The 24,527-nt window shown below is 43.6% G+C and overlaps 1 protein-coding gene across 50 annotated transcripts in view; it reads right to left on the bottom strand.

The window, feature by feature from the left end:
* The window catches only part of epb41l3b (erythrocyte membrane protein band 4.1-like 3b), a 47,538-nt gene that overhangs the window by 8,086 nt on the left and 14,925 nt on the right, over window positions 1-24,527 (bottom strand). For 10 of the 50 annotated variants that reach the window (XR_013650716.1, XM_078935324.1, XM_078935325.1 and 7 more), the window contains 16 exons: window positions 18,736-18,899; window positions 17,754-17,897; window positions 13,097-13,201; window positions 12,934-12,988; window positions 12,573-12,648; window positions 12,180-12,398; window positions 11,831-11,918; window positions 7,800-7,952; window positions 6,355-6,452; window positions 5,776-5,951; window positions 5,484-5,662; window positions 4,553-5,137; window positions 3,488-3,541; window positions 1,815-1,880; window positions 1,105-1,293; window positions 57-119 (listed from right to left, as the gene is read on the bottom strand). Coding sequence is in view for 49 of the 50 variants with exons in the window: in XM_078935324.1 (XP_078791450.1) it covers window positions 57-119; window positions 1,105-1,293; window positions 1,815-1,880; window positions 3,488-3,541; window positions 4,553-5,137; window positions 5,484-5,662; window positions 5,776-5,951; window positions 6,355-6,452; window positions 7,800-7,952; window positions 11,831-11,918; window positions 12,180-12,398; window positions 12,573-12,648; window positions 12,934-12,988; window positions 13,097-13,201; window positions 17,754-17,897; window positions 18,736-18,888 (2,403 nt within the window). In the remaining variant the exon portion in view is untranslated. Of the gene's footprint in view, window positions 1-56; window positions 120-1,104; window positions 1,294-1,814; window positions 1,881-2,249; window positions 2,286-3,487; window positions 3,542-4,552; window positions 5,138-5,483; window positions 5,663-5,775; window positions 5,952-6,354; window positions 6,453-7,799; window positions 7,953-11,830; window positions 11,919-12,179; window positions 12,399-12,572; window positions 12,649-12,933; window positions 12,989-13,096; window positions 13,202-17,753; window positions 17,898-18,735; window positions 18,900-19,441; window positions 19,692-24,527 lie in introns of those variants that run through there. The other 40 variants (XM_078935367.1, XM_078935374.1, XM_078935369.1 and 37 more) reach the window with 18 other exon arrangements.

Consider the following 24,527-nt stretch of genomic DNA (forward strand, 5'->3'; position numbering starts at 1 on the left):
AGCTAGAAGACGGCAGACGAGAAACGGCAAATGAGATCGAATGGAAAGCAGCTTACCTCTGTGCCTTTAGGTCCCACCTCCTCTTTCCGCTCTGCTCCAGACTGCTGATCATCTTTGGTCTGCAAAAAATGAAGTGAACTTAAAAAACCTTCTAAAACAAGGAAGTTCTGGATCCTAAAAATGAACAGCAGAGACAGCGTTTGCAGCCTGAGGGGTTTTTCTTACATCCTAATGGAGGAGATTTGATTAAACTGAAATCAGCGCAAAACTACGGACTTCCCCAAGTATTAAAATGCCTGATTTTATAAACAACTAGAGCTGATGAAACAGAGAAATGTTGGCAGAGGGAACAAAAAAAACACTCAACGTGCATCCAACTATGCAGACAAAGACAGTTTCATTATCAGGAGACGATCTGCACTTTGAGATGCTGTCAGATGCGTTTGTACAGGTTCCTCTCAGAATTCAGTTACAGAGAAAAATAACAACTTTGTCAAATGAGACCTAACTGCATATTAGAAATGAGAAGTCACGTGTGCTGATGCAGAAAGGAGAAACTTCATGTAAAGGAAGTAAGCAAAGATCAGACGAAGGGGAAGTAAACCTGGAATCGAATCAAACGAGGCTCCATTCTGAGAGAACGCGCTTCTGTCAGGGATTTAAAAAAAAACTGATTTCCGGCTTTGGCCATAGTTTACTTTAAAAATTCTTTTAAGAAGGCAGAAGCAGCAGCTAAATTTAGAGGAGAACCTCTGTGCTGCTCCTTCGCAACTAAATATGGATGAGTTCTGACACTGCCTTTCAAACTGGGCTTATGTTGAAGGTCTCTGTCAAGACGGCTCAGGAAGTTTCCAGGACAGCCTAGGTTGTCATGTGTTGATAACCATAAAAGAAAGGACTTAAAACTCCTTCATTCTGGCACTTTTATGAAACTGTTAAGCTGCGTTAAGCTGAGAGAGAAAAACAGCACGATCCCGACATCCGCATCTGCTCCTCTAAGCCTCCCTGCAGCCCGGTCCAACACTGCTCCCATTGTTTTCCTCCCGTCTCCTTGGTGACGTCATGCCTCACAACCATGCCATCATGCTGTCTGCGTCCGCTTACGTCCTGCGGCTCCAGCGGCTCGATCATCGGGGCTTCGTCTGATCTGGGTGAGCGCAGAGGGGATGAGGAGAGTCTCTTCTCCCACTCTGTTGGGCCTGGCGTGCTGCTGCCCGCGGTTTCCAGGAAGGAGCGTTTCAGCTCGCTGATGTTTGTCTGGTGCTTGGCCACCTCTGGCAAAGGCTCTGTGTCCTAAAGTGGCCGACGAACCGTGATTAAAGGAGATGAGCTCGGGCAAAGCGCCATGCTTTCTGTTCTGCAGCGTGCGGAGCATCTGCAGAGATGCTGAGCTGCACACATGCAGCTTAGAAGGGCTCTGCTAACAAACTGAAAACATCTACAGGCACAAAAACGTCACAATAACAGCAAAACAGCTGCCTACGAGGCAATGACCAAACATGGTCTTAAATGCAGCAGCACAGTTAAGACCTGCTCAACCTGATGAAAATAAAGGGTTGCATGCACGGGTTTGGTTAGGCACAACACTCCCAAATCTCCTCTTCTTCTAGAAGAGCTTCTATTTTATTTGTGATACAAGATATTTACGATATATTAGAATATGAGAAGAGTTTATTCACACCACAAGCAGAGTCCAGTACAGGCAGGTAGGCTGGAGAAGAGGAAATATTTCCCTTTTTCTAATCGGTTAGGATTTTTCATAGCTGAAAGGAACCAGCATGCATTATTCGGTTATGCACGACCTGCTCACCAACCTCTAGCATCAGATTGCTATGCCTGATAAAAACGTTTTCCCCCTTTACTCGTCTTATGAAACTATACTGCAGAGAGACAGAGGGGGAAAGGATTCGTCATGACAGGTGAAGAACAGAGAAATGGGAGCCTTGTCTTCCAGAGAACGACTGTAAACAAATGTTACGAAGGAAGAAAACATTACAAAAGGAAAAAAAAGGTAAAACAGGCCTCCGGCGTGAGGTGGTGGGACCTTAAAAAAGTGTTTATGGAAGGAGCCACACCCCTGCAGCCGCCTGTGAGGTGAGCGCAGGCAGGAACAAAAAAGGTCACTTTTGTGTCTGATCACAAAAGCATAGACTAATAGCAGGCAAGCACAAAAGAACAGCACAAAGTGATCGATGGGAGATTTTTTTTTTTTGGTGCGGCTTCCAGGCCTCCAGGCGAGGCCGGTCTACCTGAGTCTGCGTCTCAGATTCCTCATCTGCTTCCGACTGATGGCGGATAAAGAGCAGAGCACACAGACAGTGAGACGAGGCAGTAGCACGTTGTTAGAAAAGAAAAACGTCTGATGAGAAACTAGCAAAACGGAGGCAGCACTTAAGTGCAAGGAGCTCAGAGAGACAACATGAAGAGCAAGAAACAGCTGAACTGTGAGCAGCATTCGTCCACTCACAGCCTCCAGCATCCTGGAGGTCTGTGCAGCTTTAGCTTCAAGCTGCTGACATGAGCTTCTACTGAAACTCTTAGCAATGAGTCTAAAGGGATAAGATGACCTCTTTTGACTTTTTTCAAAGCTACAAGTAAAAGATCAAACAGCATGCATTCACGTTTTTAAGGGCCTATATCATGCAAAATCAACTTTTTGAGCATCTAAGCATTTCGTTTTAGTTCATTGTTCATTACTTAATGGGTCCTTCCTACCAGGAAGAGTCTGTGCTGTCAGCCCCGCCCCCAGACTAACACACACGCCCATTTTCTCAGTGGAGCTAGCGGTGATTGGCTAAACTCTTTCCTTTTATTTGAACAATATGCATGTGCATCTTTGGAAAAGTTCAGATTTTTGTTTTAGAGAAACTGCAGAGGCCGGCTCTAGGATGACATCACGAAATCGGCGGCACCCACAAGGAGAGAAAGGCGGAGCCTCAGAGATTGAGTTGTCTTACTCCCCGGTAAGAAGATTAGCTGCAAAAATAACTCATATTTCATAAAAAACTGATTCTTTGGTGTGTCAAAGGTAATATATGATCATAAATGTGGATACAGTTTACTCTGAAAGGCTTAACAGCAGGATATAGGCCCTTTAATACACTGACAGTGATTTAAAACAGAAAAATGCTTAAAAATCCTCTTTAGAGAGCCAAAAGTATCACAACTCACTATTTATTCCATTTATAGACAAAAAAATAAAGCTGCCTTCAAAACATTTCACATCAAAGCTTGAACTAAAACCATCTGGAGACTGCAGTTTGCAGCAATACAGTAACAGCATAATGGATTCATGGACTCGTTTTCAACTTTAAAGACAGTGAAAACAGCCAAAACTAAGAACAATTCAGTCGACAATGGGAAAAAAAAGGAGCACCATACGTTACATGCATGACGTGCAGAACTGAAAGTGCATGCATCACTCCTAAAATTTCAATAAATGTCACAGACTAATGTGAGGCCCGCGTGTTTGGCTTAAAATACAAACCTCTGTCACAGTAATGTCTCCATCAAAGGCAAAGTCAGTACGTTCGCTGTCCGTCTGCTTCCGCAGAACAAACCAATCCAAGGGGCAAGCAGGGAAAAAAACCAGAAGGACCCAACTTGTAAACGTGCAAATATGTCATTTCTGTCAGGAAAGCGTCTTCATAACCACAAATGGAACAAATGGGAATGTTCTGACTGCTGGAACTGTGAGCAACACATCATCAGACAAGAACAGCAGAGGAACTGGAAGCAAACAAAACGACTAAATGCAAATGAAACAAACAAGCAAAACAGACTCAGAGGAAGATGAAACCATCAATCAGTCACTTAGATCGATCGTTGATGAAGATTTTTTTCAATTTGGAGAGCGCCTGGTTTTCTCCACAGCCATGAGGGTTCAGGGTCGGAAACATGAACACTTCACAACCTCCCTCCTCCCTGAGACGTGCCGCGGTCGCTCCGCTTCACCGCGCCTCACGCTGCATTGATCAGATGGAGGGGAGTGGCCAGATGGAAAAAAACATTCCACAAACATCTAGCTGGGTTTGCTCTCCACTTCTGCTGCTTTGCTGGAGCCGGACGGCGCCGCTGAGAGACTGATTGCATGAGTGAAAGTGGCTGCAAACATGGACAGGTCTTGCATGCAGCTGATGGTCTGAGGTGCACACCATGGTGGTGGTGGTGGTGGGGTGACTCTAACCCTTATATTAAGGTAACAGCGAGATGTGTTAGGCGCTGACATCACTCTGCAGATAATGAGATTATACCGGAACGACTTTATTTTAGGGGAGTTAAAAGAAAGGGTGGCGATTTTGTGACTAATCCTTCCTAAGGTGGAGCAGCCAATGAAATGGTGAGACTTGCAGCTCAACCTCTGTAAGGCGGCGATGCAGATGATGAGGTTTGCTACAGGATGGGAGCATGACTGGGCAGAGAGTGGGACACTGGGACACACACACTGTCTGCAGGTCAGCTCTGAACAGGTGAAACAGGACAGTTATGGAGTTAGGTGGAGTAAACAGACCGCCGTGGGCGGGCATTGGTGTAGACAGGCGTACGCACACACCTCCTCTTCCTCTGAACTGTCATGGTCATGGTAGCCCTGGGCTATGGAGGCGGTCAGGGAGGCTGCCTTGGGCTCCAGGTAGCAGAGGCACAGAGCCAGGGGAAAGGAGAGGGTGAGAGCGTAGGGTACAGAGAAGGAGGTGGAGAGGAGGAAGAAGAAGATGAAGAGGAAGCAGGGAATGAGCGATGGGGACTTAATGGGCAGGAAGTTTTGCGCGCAGTGGGGGAGGAAGCTCATCTCAGAAAGGTCTGGAAAGGTGATGTAACCATCGTCATCCAGGATGGATGACAGGTGAGGCAGGTGTAGGGAGAAGGAGAAGAGCGTGCCACTGCGGCTTTTGCCCTGCTCCAGCCTTTGCTTTCGCGCCGAAAGCAAGAGCTCCTGCTCCTCCAGCAGAGCGGCTTTGCGGTCGGCGCGAGCCTGCCGGCGGCGGCACCCGATGCCGCCTTTGGCTGGACTGACTGATGAAGCCCTCTTATGGGCGCTCTCCCGGCGCCTCCGCCGCACTTTGGTGGACAGAACAGGAGATGACGGCAACGAGAGCTCAGAGCGGAGCGGGTCGGCTGTGTACGCATGAAGGGGGCGCTGATGGAAGGAAAGGTCAACCGAAGCGCGACGTGTGCGTCGGTGAGGAGAAGCAAAATGGGGAGGAGATGAATGCACACCAGCACGCACGTGTGTGTGTGTGTTGTGGGGTCAAAGGAAGGACAAGGGAAAAAAAGCAATTAGTAAAGCGTACACAAGATGAGAAGCAGTCAGACCTAACCTACAGCAGCGGCATGTAAAGGATTTTTTAAAGAAAAGAAAATTAAGAAGGTTTCCAAAAGCAAAACTGCCCCTTTATCCCACTGTTTATTTGACAGCCCCCCCTCCCAAAGTGAGAACAGCGCTGTGGGCGCCTGAATGCTGCAGAGGTGAGACGGCCGCTTACCTTTGGTTCCTGTGATGTGGCACCTGCCTCATGCGTGTCAGTGGAGTTCTTCTGAGCATCCTCCTGCTCCGTCTTCTCTTCCCTCTCTGTGGTTACCGTGGTGATAATGGCGGCGGCTTTGGTATCTCCGCCGGCAGTGCTGTCCTTCATCAGAGTGTCGTGGTTCTCTGCAATGGTAGCTGGAGCCCAGAAGGATGCAGGTATGTTAGAAATGTGAAGAGCGGTTCACGTGTGCACATGCTTCTTATGATAAGGGGGGGAGGGGGGTTAAAAGGTGCTTGGGCCGCCTCACCTCCATCTAAGCTGCGGGACATGTTGTAGCGCTTGCTGGAGGTGCGTTCAAAGAACGGCGCCGGTCGTATGATCTGGGAGCTGGCCCTGCGGGTCTGAGCCTGCGTCCTGCCGCTGTAACGGAACTTGGAGCCCAGGCTCAGGAACTTTTTCTGAGGGGCCTCTGGAGACACGAGCCTGTAACCGGTTTCAAATGTGCCCATTAATCAAACTGGAAATAACAGCAGAATTAAAACAAGCAGTGAAAAACATTGAAACTCTTCGTTAGAACCATCTCCAGGGAGCCTTCGGTGTAAACTTTCCACGTTCTGCTTAAAGCAGCAAGTCTGCATGAAGTTCTAATTAAGAGCCTAAACTCTGCCTTTCCTTCCCTACAGAGAAATCACACACAGCGACTGAATAAACTGCATGGTTGCACTTCTGTCATCACCCAAAGCCAGAAAACAGCAGAGAGCCGCGTGCACTCCCACCATCCGTCTTTCATTAACAAGGCATCCCATCCTTTCCTGTCGACCGACTTTAACCTGATGTTTTTCAATAAAGCTGCACCTGCTGCAGTTCCAAAGGGTCACACTCCTACCTGAAGAAGGTGTGGTGCTCCACACACACCTTCCATAGCCGTTTGGCAGCACGGTGGTTTGGGAGCTTGAAGCCAATTGTGCTTTCAAACTGCTCGAACTGCAAGATAGGAAAATAATGAGATCAGTTCCTGTCAAATGATATGCAGAACAGCCTGAAAACCCCATGATGTTTGTCAGATAAAGAACATTTATCAACTGCTTTTCACAAAACTAATCCAGACTTTACTCATTTTTTTAACAATTACAAGGAAAAAAGTCTGAACTAAATAAACATCATTAGACTAGTTTAAACCATTAGACTAGTTTAAATCATTAGACTAATTTAAACCATTAGACTAGTTTAAACCATTAGACTAGTTTAAACCATTAGACTAGTTTAAACCATTAGTCTAGTTTAAATCATCAGACTGGTGTAAACCATCAGACTAGTTTAAATCATTAGACTAGTTTAAACCATTAGACTAGTTTAAACCATTAGACTAGTTTAAATCATTAGACTAGTTTAAACCATGAGACTAGTTTAAACCATTAGATTAGTTTAAACCATTATACTAGTTTAAACCATTAGACTAGTTTAAACCATTAGATTAGTTTAAACCATTATACTAGTTTAAATCATGAGACTAGTTTAAACCATTAGACTAGTTTAAACCACTAGACTAGTTTAAACCATTAGACTAGTTTAAACCATTAGATTGGTTTGAATCATTAGACTAGTTTAAACCATGAGACTAGTTTAAACCATTACACTAGTTTGAACCATTAGACTAGTTTAAACCATTAGACTAGTTTAAACCATTAGACTAGTTTAAATCATTAGACTAGTTTAAACCATTACACTAGTTTAAATCATTAGACTAATTTAAATCATGAGACTAGTTTAAATCATTACACTAGTTTAAACCATTAGACTAGTTTAAACCATTAGATTAGTTTAAATCATTAGACTAGTTTAAACCATTAGACTAGTTTAAATCATTAGACTAGTTTAAATCATTAGACTAGTTTAAACCATTAGAATAGTTTAAATCATTAGACTAGTTTAAATCATGAGACTAGTTTAAACCATGAGACTAGTTTAAACCATTAGATTAGTTTAAACCATTAGACTAGTTTAAACCATTAGACTAGTTTAAACCATTAAACAAGTTTAAATCATTACACCAGTCTAAACCATTAAACTGATTTCAATTATAAGACTAGTTTAAACTATTAAACTAATTAAAATTATAAGACTAGTTTAAACCATTAAACTAATTTAAATTATTACACTAGTCTAAACCATTAAACTAATTTAAATTATTACACTAGTCTAAACCATTAAACTGATTTAAACTATTAGACTAGTTTAAACCGTTAAACTAATTTAAATCATTAGACTAGTTTAAATTATTAGACAAGTTTAAAGATACTCATTCAAACTCCTCCCATAGTTTATCTTTACCTCTCCAGGTCGTATTTTGATATAAAAGTTATTTCTCTTGTAGGAGATCTTCAGGATCTTAGGCCAGGCAAATCTGTTGATCCTCAGCTTGTCTCTGTAGATGAGGAGGCCGCTGGCACAAACTCCCAGCATGATCTCCACTCCCTCAGAGTCCTGCAAACACCACACCAGGAGAGGAGAGAAGGAAACGTCCATAACTAGACCATCTCACACAGCGTTGCTCAAAACCTTCATGTAAACATGTTTCTGTCCACACACCCTCAAATTTTTCAACTCTACAGGGAGAACGGGAAGTCCTCAAGCATTGGAGCCCAGCAGGATAAAGAGGGAATTTAAGAAAAGGTTGGTGATAATAACAGGTTTGGGCAGGCAGGCAGTGCAATCAGGCAGGTGGTCTTCTAATCACCTCTATGCACTCTGTGGTGACGCTGAACATGAATTCAAGGTGCACCTTTTAGCAAAAGCAAGTCTGACAAAACGAGGGATGTAGAAGGAAACCTTCTGGCACAACTAAGAATGATATGAGCAGTGAAACCAATGAGGAAGCGCTCATCCCAAGAACCAAGACCCGGAGTCAGGTCGAGGAACGGGATGCTGGAAAGGATACCTTTGTAACCATGCAGAAGTGGAAAAACACTCTGAACACTCACTCAGGCAGTGGAAGCACACGGAAAACAGCCTCTTACCTCCTCCTCATCCAGAGCCAAGCATTCAGAGAGACTCCCTACCAACTTTGCATTTAATGAGAGAGGAGAGAAGACAAAAGAAGGAGGCTCTTCTGATGTGCATTTAGGCTTCTTAGATATAAAAAATGATGACTCAGAGGAGCTACACCGAGCGCTGATGGTGACGCCAGTTCTGACTGATCAAAGCCTCTTCCTCATCTCTGTCATCTCACCAATCCTGATCTACATCTGAGGACTAACTCCTCCCTGCATCCACGTATTTACACCCGTTTTGCCTTTCAAAGCACTCGTTGGCATCACAGAGACCGACCATTATGACTTCGCTCCGGGATGACAGCGCTCCGTCTGTCCTTCCTGTCCGGGTTTTAGGACGATGCATTTGAAGCCGGTGGAACACAAAGAGCTCTGAAAAGCATGCTGGGCTCCAGAGCTGCACCACCCCAACCAGAGGTGGAGGTGACGGTGTGAGTCAGCGCAGCAGCATCACAACGGCAGCCATGATGTTTGTGGGACGGCGGTGACGAGCGTGGCGTCTGAATGCACCGGTGAAATGTGTTCATGTCATAAGTCACTCATGTAACATGCAGAGTAAATAAGGCATCATGGGAACCTCCACCATTAGGCTCATTTGTAAATCTTTTCACTGCTGCATTCAAGGGCGGAGTGGGGAATCGGCAGAGTCAGGAGGATTCCCGGTGGGCCGCTTCATTTATGGGCCAGTCGGTGTTAAGGGAAAATAGTCACAGTAGAATATGAATGAATCTCTGCAAAATTGACCCGTCCCTTTAGGGAATGGCATCGCCAATTTGGCAGTTAACAGCATGCACAAACATCCTTTTGCATTGCTCACAGTTGGTTGAATCCACCAGAGCGCGTCTTACCAAAAAAAAAGTCGAGTTGGAGCAGAGAAGCGGGCCTGCCGGCAGATTAACGCGCGTAAAAACGGGTAGGAAGCAAGGTTATAATAGTTTCGGATTTTTTATTAGTTTTAGTTTTTATTTCGTTTCGAATTTTTCTTTTTAAATTTATTTAGTTTTAATTAGTTTTTAGAGGCAGCTTTACTAGTTTTTATTAGTTTTTATTTTTTGAAATTGCTTCGTTTTAGTTTAGTTTTTATTAGTTTTAGTGTTAGTTTTAGTTTTTTCTTTTTTTTTTTTTGTAAATTAGGATATTTATCAGGTGCATGATTCAAAATCACCAGAATAAGTATTGTATAATAAAAACTCAATCAAAGATACATTTTGAAACACTTATTATTCAGAGGACACAAGGACAACCATCCTTAAATTAAAATAAAACAGCCGATAACAGCATTACGTTACCTGCTCTAGCTTCTTTTTCGGGGGAGGGCGGGCGACAGGCTAGCTTGTCTAGGTACTGTTGATTTGCGTTTTTGTGTGCGCTTTTTAAATGTACTTTTAGATTCGTAGGGTTTTTCCCTTTGAGGAGCGTTCCACAAATTTTGTCTCCTGCTTCGACTACAAGGCACTTACTTTAGTTTTCGACGCTGTTATATTCAAAAAAGTCCCAAATAGGACTCTCCCCCTTTCTCCCAACTTTTAATGCAGCCATCACGCTCATGTAAATGTCTATGACAACGCTAGCCGGCAGTGTCTGACAGACATCATGTGACCTCACAGACAACGTGACAACGTGATGCCGTAGGGGTCAAATACACAGTAAAACTAGCAGCGTGAAGTAAATAGATTTTATTTCAACCCAAAAGACTTATGTATTAACAAAGACGAAAACTAAGTCTTTTTTGGGGTTATTATTATTTAGTTTCAGTTCGTTTTATTCACACAACAAACAGTTTTAGTTAGTTTTCGTTTTATTAAAAACTCTCGTTTTTATTTTTATTTCAGTTAACGAAAATGTTTTTTCAGTTCTAGTTTTAGTTTTTTCGTTCGTTTTCGTTAACTATAATAACCTTGGTAGGAAGAGACTAGGCGGGGCGGAAAAGGCCAGATTAAAGAAAAGAAAGGCGTTGACTGAGGATGCTGCCAGATGTGCAAGCCCACAGGCATGTTTTCAAGAAGAGGGAAACGGTAAAGGAGATGTAACTCTAAGCCTAATTGATCATTTAACACAAAGCTAGCCTAATATTCTGATTTAAACTGGCATTGACTCTCAGACACAAGTGTGTGCACGCTGAGGTTCCGGCCCAGCCTCAGCTAGACCCCGCCTTCAGTGCCCCCAATGTAAATTGAGTTTGAGACCCCGGGTTTATATAATCACACAGTGAAATATTTCTGTTCAACCACACCTTTTTTATTATAATGATTTATTGTTATTTTTCATTACTGTAATACAATATTTATATTATGTGCTAAATTCTTGCCTAATTTTTCACGTAGCTAAACAAAGGTCGGTCTTGGCTGTAAAGTTGTTCCACGCACTCATGATGCACCACAAATGATTCTCTGCACAGCGGTGATTGCTTAGAAACAACAGAAACTTTGGTTGTTCCTTGACTCACTGCCACTTTTCTAAACCACATCAAAAGAAAAAAAAACACGTCTTCTTTCAGGAGGAGAGCCCGACGAGAAGCCAAAAGAAAACTGTCCTTTACCAGACAACCCATAGCTGTCACTTTTAGTACGTACAGTTTTTAAATCGTGGCTTTTCACTTAGAGCTGAATTATTTTTTTATTTAATGTAAGACATGAACTTCAGGAATATTTACACTCTTTCCAGGAAGTGTCCCCTCCTACTAGAGAAATGATGCTGCAACACAAACTCCAACAGTTCAGGAAACAAGCAAACTAAAGCCACTAAATGATGAGGTTTGGATGAAAAAAAACACTGTTAGCTGTTCTGCCAACACCGATCCATGAGAACGGAGACATGATCCTCAAGCGATACCAATCACACGTCACATTTCAGCAACAGCTGCACAGCGAGGACGGAGCGGAAACTCATGGAAAACATCTCAGCCAATGCAATAAAGCAGATCAACTAATGCTAAACATGAACAACATTAAGCTGTCCCTCCTCATAGTGGTCCAACAAGAGCATCCCAACATTCTTCAGATGTAGAGAAATTCATGAGAAAACGTCCCATTCTGTGTCTAATGAAATGTCAAACTGAGTAAAGGCCAGAGGATTTTCACAACCTGCAGAAGTATTCTAAATAGATTTCATTTATTTGATTTTTACCACCTTTGATGGAACTGGAAACCCCATTTCTGCTGCAGGAAATGTTGCAGAAAAAAACCAAAACATTTCTGAACAGGTGGGAAAACTGTAGCTTGCATTATTACATTTTGAAGTGATATTAGTTTTCTTTAGGCAGGAAAAGTGACTTGCAGTAATAACTTGCGTTGACTGAAGAGATTTGCTCACCTTAGCGTGATGGAGGTCCACACCATACATGGACAGCTTCTTTGCATTTTCCAGGAAGTGCATCTCTGCTTCAGCTGGCGTCATCCCCCTGATCAGACACATCCGACATAAGCAAGCCACACAAGAACTCAGGGCTCCAACTCCAGGGGACTGTGATGTTCAAAGACGCAGGACTAAGTTTAGCCAAACAGTGGTGTCAATCATAGGCACACGGTTATGGAACACACTGCCACAGGACATTAGAAACAGTGAAAACTTTCAAAACATTTCCTAAACAATGGCTGAAAACAAAACAGTCACGCAGAAACAGTGGTTGAAAAACAATGACGGAGAGAGTGAAGACACCAACTTGTAGGTCTTGTGGAGTTCCATGACCTTCTCTTCCAGTTCTTTGGTTTGGTTGGGTGCCAGGCGCAGTTCGCTGACGTAGTCACTGGCCATTTCTTCAGGGTCATAGTCCCCGAGCTCGGACTGCACCGTGTAGGAGCCCAGCACTGTGTGGGTGGCAAAGGAGCAGGGCAGGCGGCCAGACACCACATCGTCCCTCAGCTGCAAGCACAAGTAGTACCTGTGGGTTGCAGGTACGAAGGCATTAATACTTTATTTGGTTTTGTCAAAAAAGTCTGAAAAATATTCTGTGGTCGCATAAATCTTCCATTTCCTTTAAAATCACTTTGTAATAGAAAGAGATTTCTAAAGATGTAGACTGAAAAAAAACGAAAGAACTTCAACTGGGACTGACCGTGTGATGTCCTCTGAGAGCTGGGAGGGGTCTGGGGGGTAAAACTTGACGTTGAAAGCAAAGTTCCAGGGACCATCTAAGACATAAACACACTCGTGTTAAAATCAGGAAGATCCATCAAAGCTCTGGGCGGCAGTGTATCAGAGGGTTGGCGGTTCGATCCCCGCTCCCCCCGTTGTTGTGTCCTTGGGCAAGACACTTTACCCTCCCGCCTTTATCAGTCTGCCCCATCAGTAGTTTACCATCACCAAGTATGAACGAGGGGTGAATGAATAAAGGACATATTGTAAACGCTTTGAGCGTCTGAAAAGGCGCAGATTAATCCAATTCATTATTATTAAGACATGATTGGTGGTTTTACTTGATTCCTTACTGCGGATCTGCTTCTTCAGCTCCTTGGAGGGATCCAACCAGTTCTGCACAGATAAGCACACATGAGAGTCACCCGTTTGAGAGCCAACTACAAAGTAAACAGGTTTTTAAAACCAGAAAGAAATGAACATGAGGGGAGTTTGGCGACCAACCTTCTGGTTCTCTATATCTCTGTATGTGATGCCAAAGTAATCCTTCTCCAGTAAGTTGAGGTGTTCACAAATTTTGCTAAAGAGGATTTGGCCCTTTGCTCGTTTCTGTGAAACAAAAGGAAAATTCTGGGGGTAAATCATAAGTTAAACTCTGTTGGGGGTTTTCAGTGAGTGGATGATCACTGCCTTCCTTGATCTGGGTCAAACGTTAGATTAAAACAGCTGCTCCTAGATTTTGAGTGCATGTATACTTTCAAGCGTATCATTTTTTCCAGATAAAGAAGAAGTTTTGTTAAAGAGGCAGATTTTTTCTGTAAAAGAAGCCACCAATCATCAGAAATTCTCCTAAAAGCTGGTGAGTATTTAAGCAGAAACCTTATGCCTTTGGATGTAACAGAGAGTGTGTGCTGATGAGACGGGCAGATGTTGTCCGCCGTGTAGGACAGATGTGCACTGATCACAGTGGAGCCTCTAAACATTTCCCTGTTTGAAACCATATACCGTATTTTCCGGACTATAAGTCGCCCTTTTTTTCATAGTTTGGCAAGGGCTGCGACTTATACTGCGCAGCGACTTATATTAGAAATAAATTGAAATAAATACATTGTTAACCCTCCTGTTATGTTCATTTGTGAGGAACAGAGATGATGTTTCTGGGTCAATTTGATGTTTGAGGTATGTTAAGTGTTAAGAGGATGTTAAGTGACTCAGAGAATCAGCAAACTTTTTTTTACAGTAAGATCTTGAAGGCTAAGAACACAATATTCTATTTTCCAATGATTTCATAGATTCAGAAATGCAATAAAAGTGAAAACTGTTTCTACAAATACAGGATGAAAACAGAGTATTAGTTGGCCAATGATGCTTCATGAAAAGAATAAATAAATAAGTTTGAGAAAAAATTACTGTGAAATTATTAGATAAACAGTCTGCTATGATTGTGTCATATAAGGTTGTGAAAGTTAAAATGCGACTTATAGTCCAGTGCGACTTATCTGTGTTTTTTTCTACTTTATAATGCATTTTTGGGCTGGTGCGACTTATAGTCCGGTGCGACTTATAGTCCGGAAAATACGGTATGTGAAAAGGATTGACTGTATATAAGAACTGGAGCGAGTGAGGCGGACGTCCTCCATGGGAAATGGTTTGCTTCCAGCTCCAACTGAATGACGTCAATTCAGTCGCCATTCTTTCAGGATATGGATGTCGCCAGAAATTGTTAGCAATGAGTGATTGGTCTAAGTCAACGTTTTCTATGGCAACCTCTCTTGCCAATCAGGAGTTAGGATGTTGGAAGTCCACACCCCTACCACTTGAAAATCTGTCGACCGTTTTGAAAATTGGACATGAGAACACACACTTTTGCTGAGGCATCATATCCAGAATGGTTGTTCTGACCAATAGAATGACAGAGTAACAGCGGTTCATTTCTCTATAGACGTCTATGGGATTCTGGCTTCTTGGAGCCACTTCCCGTATGGAAAGTGAGGGGGGAGGGGCTTCTCAGTCCGGTTCTCATTTACAGTCAATGGTTGAATGAAAAAGGCTCACAGAGTAAACCAGGAAACAGGCTTTTTCAAGTGAAGCAAACGTTACCCACGATGCACTATGATACCAGAGAAGTGGTCGACATGAATCCTATAAAGGCTGAGTGAGTTCAGAGCTTCTGCCATCGTTCCACCACTACCAGAAAAATATTCGTTTTTCCTCATTGTGCCCCCCCCTCCGACCGATTCCCAACGCCCAAAGCTTTGACACAGACACTGGTGCACGGCTCCTGAATGCACACGCCTGCCTCTCCTCTGAGTGGGCCAAAAGCCTGCCACGGATGATTCTCGCAGCACGCCGGCACATCTGTCGCAGTAGCATGACAGAGCACACATGGCGCCCTGCAGCAATGCAACCGTCTGAAGCAGCAGCGTGCCGTCTGACACATCCTCTGCACAGCGGCATGGCAGGAGCTGCGAGGTGTACAAGAGGACTTAAATGCAGAGGATCGATCTCCAGCTCCACGACCAAAGAATCTCTCAAACTGTGTGGATTTTCACTGCTGGAGGGGAGTTAATCCAACAGTTCATTCGCCTGCAGAACCAGCAAAATCAGGAGTGACGGCAGCTTCTGACACAGAAACGTAAAGCTGTGACGGAGCAAAGCTCCTCCATCCATCACCCTCAGGAGTTTCTATACACTGCTGACAGTCTGTCTAACAGAAAAACAAACTCCTTTCATCACCGTAACAATACAAATGGTATTTACTGCTGCACTTAGTAAACAACATCAGGAAAAAATTACCAGAAGTTAGTATTTTCTGGATGCATTTTCTTCAAAAACTTAAGGACAGAGTCCGAACTGATAACCAACACGCAGACACAACTCCTCACAGGAGGAAATTCCACCAAGACCGGCAAGATAAAAACGTCAAGTCTTGACAAACTGGACTTCTTTCTAAAGGGACTGGGTGGATTTGAGAGTCTTCTGACCTCAATCGTTGGTCATGCACAGCCAGAAGAAACACTTCACGTCTGCTGGCTGTGAGTGGAGCTGCTTTTTGTCGGTGGGCGGGCTGACTCTGCCTTAGTGGTTGCTGCAGAAGTGACTAACAGTTCCCCCTTTTGTGCTTTTATCAAAAATAACTGGCAACTAACTTTTTTAGGCAGTAAGCACCACCAGAGAAAAGTCTGGTTCTGCTGGATTCCCCCCTCCTTCAAAGAGGTGATCCGTTTGTTCCAGCCATGAAAAGTAGAAACCATCCAGAATAGAACCGACACAAACAGGTTTATAGGGCTCAACTATAGTCTGCATTTCTGCAATTCTTCTGTGCCACAGCAGGAAGGTCTACTGTGTGGGATGGACTGAGTCTGGCTGCAGGCCTGCAGACTGAAACCAACCCAGGGTGATCTCTCCCTTCACCTATTCTGGTTTCCTTTAGGTTTTTCAGTACAAATAAATAACGCCCTTTCCCCTTTTTTTCCTCTTTGGTCACAACGGTTTTTGTGACCCCTTTAATGTAGTCAAGTGTGAAAATCCAGGAACTGCTCACCTAAGCAGGTGCTTGTGCAGATTCACAGAAAGATGTTGGAATTTGATGTCAAAGAAAAGCTTGAATCCAGACTCATAAACCATCATGACAGAAAAACCTTTACATTTCATTTAGGGATGAGTAGGAAGTGGCCAGGACCTTTAAGACATTTAACATAAAATGAATCCTGTTTTCAGCACAAGAGCTCCACAGTTAGTTCATTACTTTCGACCAGGTTTTATCCCTTGACTCTCATGTCGGGTCACTTGTTCGCTGTTGTTATCATCATCTAAAATAAAGTCAAATTTCTCGTCTTGATTACTGCAACTCCATCTTCACATGTTTAAGCAAAGAATCTCTAGAACGGCTCCAATTCATTCAAATTTTAACCCCAAAGACTAAATATTTCACTTCACTTCATTCAGACTTGAACTGTTCTTGGTCAAGATTCCTAAAAATAAAAAAAGATCATTTTTTCTTCCCACAAGTCAAAATCTAAAATGATTGTCATGTAGGAGCGACAAATAAGAAAATCTAATATGTAAACATTTATTTTAGAATAAACACTCTTGCCCTTAAAAAAACCTCCAAGGTGGCAGTGGGACATCTGACACAGATTCCTCCTAACAAATGCTGCTTTTTACTCCCAGAACTCATCAACTTACAATTACCACCAGAAGAGTTGGCTAATCCCTCAGTCCAAACCCCCGGGGTGAAGGAATCTGCTAAAAGGAGATTAGCAGAGAAGACTCCTGAACACGTTTAAGGAAAGCTTCAGAGTTCTGCATGTCAAAGCTTTAGGAATAGCTTGATGGAGGAGAACTTGCGTCTAAGTGTCTGATATTTTCTGGTATTGATCGACTCCGGATGATTCCACCAAAAGATGACCAGAAAGGTTGCTGACCGCAAGTGACAAACACACCCCCTTGATACTGAGCGAAAATGCTGGTGAGGGCGCTAAGAGGAACTGACCGTGTGGGATCACCGCTCAGTTAGGATTGCAGGCCTGCAGTTTTAAAATGCGGGATCGCTCGGTTAGAATTGCGCGGTTGTAAGGTTCCCTCACTCAAATCCTGAATACGCCCATTCATTTGTCTTCATGCCCTTTCACTTTATGGCAGATATGAAACGCCATACTAAAATGTTCGGCTGGATAGGTCTGGTACTGCTGCCATTTCTGTTCAGTGAAGTTAGCTTGCAGTTGTGAGGGGCTGTAAAGTAGCAGAAGAGACTGCAAACAAAGGGATGATAGGAAATAAGCAGAGGCTTACTTCCTCTGGTTTATGTCGCCAACCACAAATCAGAGGGGAATTTCTGATGAACTAATGCCGCTCTGCAGAAATTATGTCCTAGAAAACGACAATATTTTTGAAAATAGATCAGCAGAGGATTGGAGAGGGACTTTAATTGCATCTGTTTCCAGAAAAGACTCCAGACCACCAGTTTGAGCCAAAGAAGAACGCTCTGTTCGCTGCAGATTGCCTTCAGGTCCCACAGAGGAAGAAGAGGATTCAGATTTTTGTGTTAGGACTGGTTTTATATGCTAGAATCAGAACAAAACAGGATGATGCAGAAACGGTTTTTTAAACATCTATGGCTCTATGAGGGATTTGTTTTTATTGAAGAGCCAGAAGTCACCTCCACATCCACTGTGTAGTCGGAGCCGTCCAGCAGGGCCACTTTACACTGCATTATCTTCACTTTACGGACTCCCCTCAAAGGAGACTTGGACAGACGACTGGAGGACGACCTGTGGGACACCTGATCCTCTCTCTGCTGCTCCTGAAAGCAGAAAACATCATTAACCCTTTACTTATAACCCCACTGTGATGATTCTTTTTTGGAGACTGAAAGGGTTTTAAACAGCTCTGCAGTACCCTCACCTGCAGCCCTCGCCCGTCACTTTCTTTCAGAAGAAACACCAGTTTCCTCACATTCCTACCCAAGTAAAACTGAATCCAACCAAGCAGATGAGATCAGAAGTTCAGCACCATTATGTCTTTAAGCGAAAAATCTAATTTTCCACCTCAGTGAAAACAAAGCCGACCCTGACCGGCTTTAACCTGAAAAAGAGGCTTCAGACGTTTGTTCTTCACATTCACCAGGAGGATCGAGTGTTACGCCCTGCTGCAGATGTTCTTTTGCTTCCATGGTCACGTCCCCCACATCATCTAATATAGAGCTATTCTGCTGGTTCATTCAGGCACGGACGCTCTCTGCAGTTATAGCACTTGTAACTAAAGACCCGAAACCCTCAATGGACATCTGCATGATCGCAAGATTTCTTCACAGAAAATGCGTTAAATGAACATAGTGGCGGTGTGACACTGCGGAGCTGCAGTCAATGTCCTTTCCTTATTCTGATGCTAAAAGCAAAGAGCACTGACCGTAAGACAAAGAGTTATGACATTCAGAAGGACCTCATGAAGAACTACTAATGAGGTCTTTCAAAAAAGACAGTATGCATTTAGAAAAAAGTTAATCAAAGTTAATTGGGTCAACAAAGCAGCCAAAACACATTCTTCATTTCTCTACCATGTAAATGCTACAGAAAGATGGGGAACGGCGTGATTTGGAGGCCATTGTGTCAGAACCGCCGTGGAAAGCTCTGCGCGCTGACCTGTTCTCTCTTGGCCGGCGTGCTGTGTCCGGCGGCGGCGGGGAACTTCTCGGGCTGGTTCTGTGGTGAGGTCTGCTCCTCCGCCGCTTTAGATTTCTCCGCCTCCCTGTTCTCCTGCGGCTGCTTGGACTCCGAGCCTGATTCAGTCGTCATGGCAAATCACACTGGAGGAGGAACACAGAGAATCCGAGCGAGTCAGCTGATGGACCACAGGGTCAAAAATTCTCTTAAGCCGCTGATTATAAAGGGCAATGCTGATGAGATGCTTTAAAACTGATTAGACTCCGATTCTAATTTTACTTTGCTGCTAAAATAAGACAAAATAAGAGCAGCAATAGATGTTTTCCCAAAAAACCCTCTTTTGTCTTTGCAAAATTGTGCTAAAATCACCAAGCATTGGAGATCAAGCTGAAGAAAAGTCAATTGCTTGGACCTGTTCCTCATATTGGATCTTCAATTGCACATAAAAAAAAAAAAAACATTTAACAACAAGTAGCCAGAAAATATTTGCTCTTACTAGCTAACTTATGTGTTTAAGTTAGATTTAAAAAACTTTTCTAAAAGGGGGGTGTCATGTTTCACAGCTGTAACGAGGAGTCACATGTCTTTCATGAGCTAAAATAATCAGAATACTACCTCCCGTCTCCCAAGTATTTACACACAAGAATTTAAAGTATTCGAGCAGAACGCTTCTTCCCAGCCTGACCTTTACTTCTGTGAATAGCACACGCAGCAATGCACAGGAACAGATGCCGTCCACAGAGGCACAAACCGGGCCGTGAGGAAAAAGCACCTTCTGACTGCTGCTCTCGGTGATGACGGATTGGATGAACCTGACTGGGGGCCCCGAGTGGGAGCAGGAGCCACAGGGTCAGATCTTGGGATGTTGGGTTGGGAGGGTGGGTGTGTGTTTTTGTGCTGGAGCTTGTAGTGTGGATGCCTGTCGTTCTGCCGCTGGCTTGTTTCTCCCTCAGCTCTATTTATAGGGACATGTTTACCGCAGGGTGGGAGGATCTGTGACTTCCAGCCGCAGCTGAGGACAGCAGCCTCTGAGCCAACACAACTGCAGAGGAAGGGGATCCCCAAAAATGCTAGCATGTTGACGAAATGCAGAAAAGAACTCGAGTGAATAAAAAAATGTATCTACAAGATGTAGAATTATGCATAGTCCATAACCTCTGCATGCCTCAGCTTTATTTAACAAGTGTGATGAATAACTCCAAACGGCTGCTGAAAAAAGCTGCAACTGAAAGTCATTCATATCCAGAACATCGCCCATCTGAAGGTTAACATTTGACAACAGATTGTTTTCATTTAACACCAAATTTTGTTACATTAACAAGGATTATAGCACATAAAAAAATGACCCAGAGCAACAACCTGCTGGAAACTTCAATGTAGTTTTGGTTCTAAGAAGCAATAACTCAATAAAAGAAGTCCAAGGGTCAGTGAATGCAACATCCTTATCCAGCTCACGACGACAAAGAAAACTGCAAAGATCGTCAATTCTACAAAACACACCAAACTAGAAACAACTTCATTGAATCCAGTGTTGCAAGATCCACATTGCAGCCTCGACGTTTACAAAAACATATTTCCCAAGTCAAGGAAAGCACTTTTAAAAGGTCACTAGTCTGTGCTTCTCCAATATTGGGCAATGCGTGTAAAATCTGCAGCCGTCAGCTGACAGAAAATGGCGACTCATCCAACCTCTGCACCTCCACGGAAACAGGAACCATGGACTGAGGAGAGGAACATCATAGTACCATAGAAATGGAAAAAGAATACGTTTAACCGCCAGTGGCAGGCACCCTTCACGAGCGCGCACAACAGCGCAAACAGAGGGCTTGTGTGTGAGCTGGCACAAGAAAATGCATTCACATTCAATGCCTCAAATGTAGAGATGATGGAGCCAACGGAGCTCTGGTTTAGGCAGAGAACTGCTCCCTTATAGACATTCATTTCTAACTTTCTTAGCCGGTCACAACTTGTGGATTGCTTAAGACCCACTCCAATGGAAATGATGTTTTTGGTGTTTTTAACGTGTTCTTGTGGCAATTGTTCTCACGGTGGAGGACATGTATAAAGAAAATTAAGCTAGAAATTGCATTTCTGAGTATTTCTTTATTCAGATAGTGAGTCGGGAGCAGACGGAAAATGCTGTTAATAAAAAATGGCATTTGTGACGTCGAAAATTTGCTGGCCAAGCCAAAGTCTCCCTGCTCCGCTCCATTCTGATGCATCTACCTGCAGACCAATAGATGTACGTCTTTGTTTTACTTGTCTGAGCTGGAATCTGTTTCTAAACAGTACGGCTGGATAGCTCTGTTATTGCCCACATTTTTTTTTCTTTGCATCGTTAATATTAAGTTGGGGATCTGAGGACCAGTGACTGTATAAAGAGAGTTGGACTGAGTGACCCCTCCCCCTCATGTTCCAAACAGGAAGCACCTGCTGGCTCTAATAGGACAAAATCCCATAGACTTCTGCAGAGAAATAAACAGCTGTTCGACGTCCTATTGGTCAGAAAACACCATTCTGGCTCTGATACCTGTTTCTTAACATCTTCTTGATATTCCTAATTTTTTTCATGATATTTTTTTCTTTATCGCAAGTTTTAAACTGACCAGTCATGTGCCTTATGTGGTTCCCCTCACCTCGAACATTAACAGTAGCTGCCATAAAAACGGGACTCAGAAGGATCCGGACCAATCACTGTTGTCTGGCTCCAACACAGCGACGTCCATATCCCTGAAAAATGGCGACTGAAATGGCTTTGTTTCACTGGAGCCGAAGGTAAGGCATTTTCTAAGGGTGTCATTACAGCTGCTCAGTCCAGTTCTCTTACACAGCCAATGGTTGCTTCTTATCAACAGCCCCCCCCCCCCCCCCCCCCCCCCCACACACACACACACACACACACACGACTCAGAGATGAATTTCTAATAAACTCCTGCCGCTCTGCCGAAACCCCAGAAAACGACACAAGTTTTGGATTTTGGCTAAAACGGCTTCATCATATTTTAAAGACCACTGGGAACGCTTGAAAATAGATGAAAAGACAATCAGAGCATAACTTTAAAATGAGCTACAACTCAAATATCCTTTCACAGTCTCAACTAAAATTAGAATCATCACATGCATTTAAGCCTAAATATAAAGGGGTCTATATCATGCTTTTCTAAAGCCTTTCAGAGTAAACTACAGTGAGGCAAAAAGGTATTCAGTCAGCCATTAATTGTGCAAGTTCTCCCACTTAAATTGATGAGAGAAGCCTGTAATTTTCATCATAGGTAAACCTCAACTATGAAAGGCAACATGAGAAAAAAAATCCAGAAAATCACATTGTCTGATTTTTAAAGAATTTATTTGCAAATCATGGTGGAAAATAAGTATTTAGTCATCTACAAACAAACATTCTGTCTCTCACAGACCTGTAACTTGTTCTGTAGAGGATCCTCTGTCCTCCACTGGTTACCTGTATTAATGTCACCTATTTGAACTGGTTACCTAAATAAAAGACACCTGTCCACAACCTCAAACAGTCACTCTCCAAACTCCACTATGGCCAAGACCAAAGAGCTGTCTAAGGACACCAGAAACCAGATTGTTGACCTGCACCAGGCTGGAAGACTGAATCTGCAACAGGTAAGCAGTTTGGTGTGAAGAAATCAACTATTAGGACACGGAAGACATACAAGACCACTGATGATCTCCCTCCATCTGGGGCTCCCCCCAAGATCTCACCCCGTGGGGTCAAAATTATCACAAGAACGAACTGTGAGCAAACATCCCAGAACCACACGGGAACTTAGTGAATGACCTGCAGAGAGCTGGGACCAAAGTAACAAATGCTACCATCAGTAACACACTACACCACCAGGGACTCTAACCCTGCAGGGCCAGACGTGTCCCCCTCTTAAAGCCAGTACATGTTCAGGCCCATTTAAAGTCTGCTAGAGAGCATTTGGATGATTCAGAAGAGAATTGAGAGAATGTCCTATGGTCACATGAAACCAGAATTGAACTTTTGGCAAGAACTCTACTTGAATGCTGAGTTACAACCAAAAAACACCATACCTACTGTAAAGCATGGGGGTGGAAGCATCATGCTTTGGGGCTGTTTTTCAGCAAAGGGACCAGGTCGACTGATTCAGATGTGTGAATGGATCCATGGGGATTGGGAATGTTTTTAGTGAGGAATTAACATTATAATACACTTAAAAGCTCAAAAAGGTTGATTTAGCATGATTTAGACCCTTTAAAACATAAATGTGTGCTGTTTGATCTTTTAATTCAGGTATCGCATTTACCAAGAAGTGGGATACAAAGTAACTGTAGTGGCAGTGGGTGTAAACTTCCATTTAAAGGCTCATTTGTGATTACAATTCCTAATGCTGGAAAGGGGCCTGTGCACATGCATGTACGTGCAGACACACACACACACACACACACACACACACACACACACACACACACACACACACACACACACACACACACACACACAGAACAGAGGAGGGAGCTGCCATCTGTCTTGAGTGCCATTAGCCAGATTAGATCACAGCTGGGCCCGTTTCTGCCTCTACTGTTACCCCACATGCAAACCCCCACAGGGGGCTAAAACCGATTTCATGGAGGGGAGTAGATGTTATTTGACGTGTCCTGACCCCTCTCCAGCAGGCCTGTTATCTATGATGAGGTCGCTACATGCAGGCTGACAGCTGTCACACGCAGCCCTGCAAGTGTAAGCAGATACCATGAAGCTGGTGCGAGCGCTCAGACGAGACCCCTGGGTTGGAGAGGTTAATGTTCCCAAAAGTCCTCTTAATGCCGAACACTTCCAACCAAAAACATTAGGATTTAGAGGCGTTGAAGAACCAAAATGGAGGTGCATCAGGTTCATAAAGGTAAAAAGCTGCTGGGATGAGACTGATACTAAAATACTGTATGTTTATATCTTACTGACATCCGTACAAGATCTTATGAGGTCCAGTGTTCAGCAGTACACCAAGGACAACCTGAGTTATTATAGTTTGTCTTTAAAGTCATCAGCTGATGTGTTTGTGACGCCTCAGGTTTGCCCACCTGTCAACCTCACTGTTACCGGCTGATCTTTAGTCCCTTCTGGAGAAACATCCTGACTGGAGATGGTTGCTCAGATCATCATCCCGGTACTAAGAACCACAGATACAACCTTTTAGTCGTCCGTTTTAGCTGTAAAAAGGGAGCACCATTATTCCACCTCATGTCCTGTGCTTCACATTTGGACCACAAGGGGTCTTACTGGTTAAATCCCTTTTGGTTCTGGAAAGGCGTCACTTGATGAGAAGGTGTACACAAGGACAGGACTAATCCACTCTTCAGGGGGCCATTTAAACAGACACATGGACCGTCTGGGCAAAGACGGGCCTTTGCTTCGTCTTTGTGGGCCAATGGCTGTGTGGAGAGCTTCTGTCGGAGCATGGAAACCCTTGTTTCATTGTTAAGCAATTTAATCAAATCTAGAACTGCAACAAACTAAAGTTTGGGTCAACCCCTGATAAGAGGGTTGCAGGTTTGGTTCCCATGAGTTGAAGTGTCCTTGCATGGTACCTACCACTCAGACAGTGAATGTGTGAGTGTTTATGGGTGAAGGGGACTTGTGACTGTATAGCATTTAGGGCCTTAAGTAAGTTTGGAAAGCGCTATAGAAAGTATAGACCATAAAAGGCGACAGCAGCAAGGAATGAGTGCAGTCACAACAACGTATGAAGGGTTTTTGCGTCTTTCACAAAGGTTTTAGAGATTGT

The sequence above is a fragment of the Oryzias latipes genome, chromosome 17, assembly GCF_053564925.1.
Source record: "Oryzias latipes strain Hd-rR chromosome 17, Olatipes_Hd-rR_3.1".
Taxonomy (NCBI): domain Eukaryota; kingdom Metazoa; phylum Chordata; class Actinopteri; order Beloniformes; family Adrianichthyidae; genus Oryzias; species Oryzias latipes.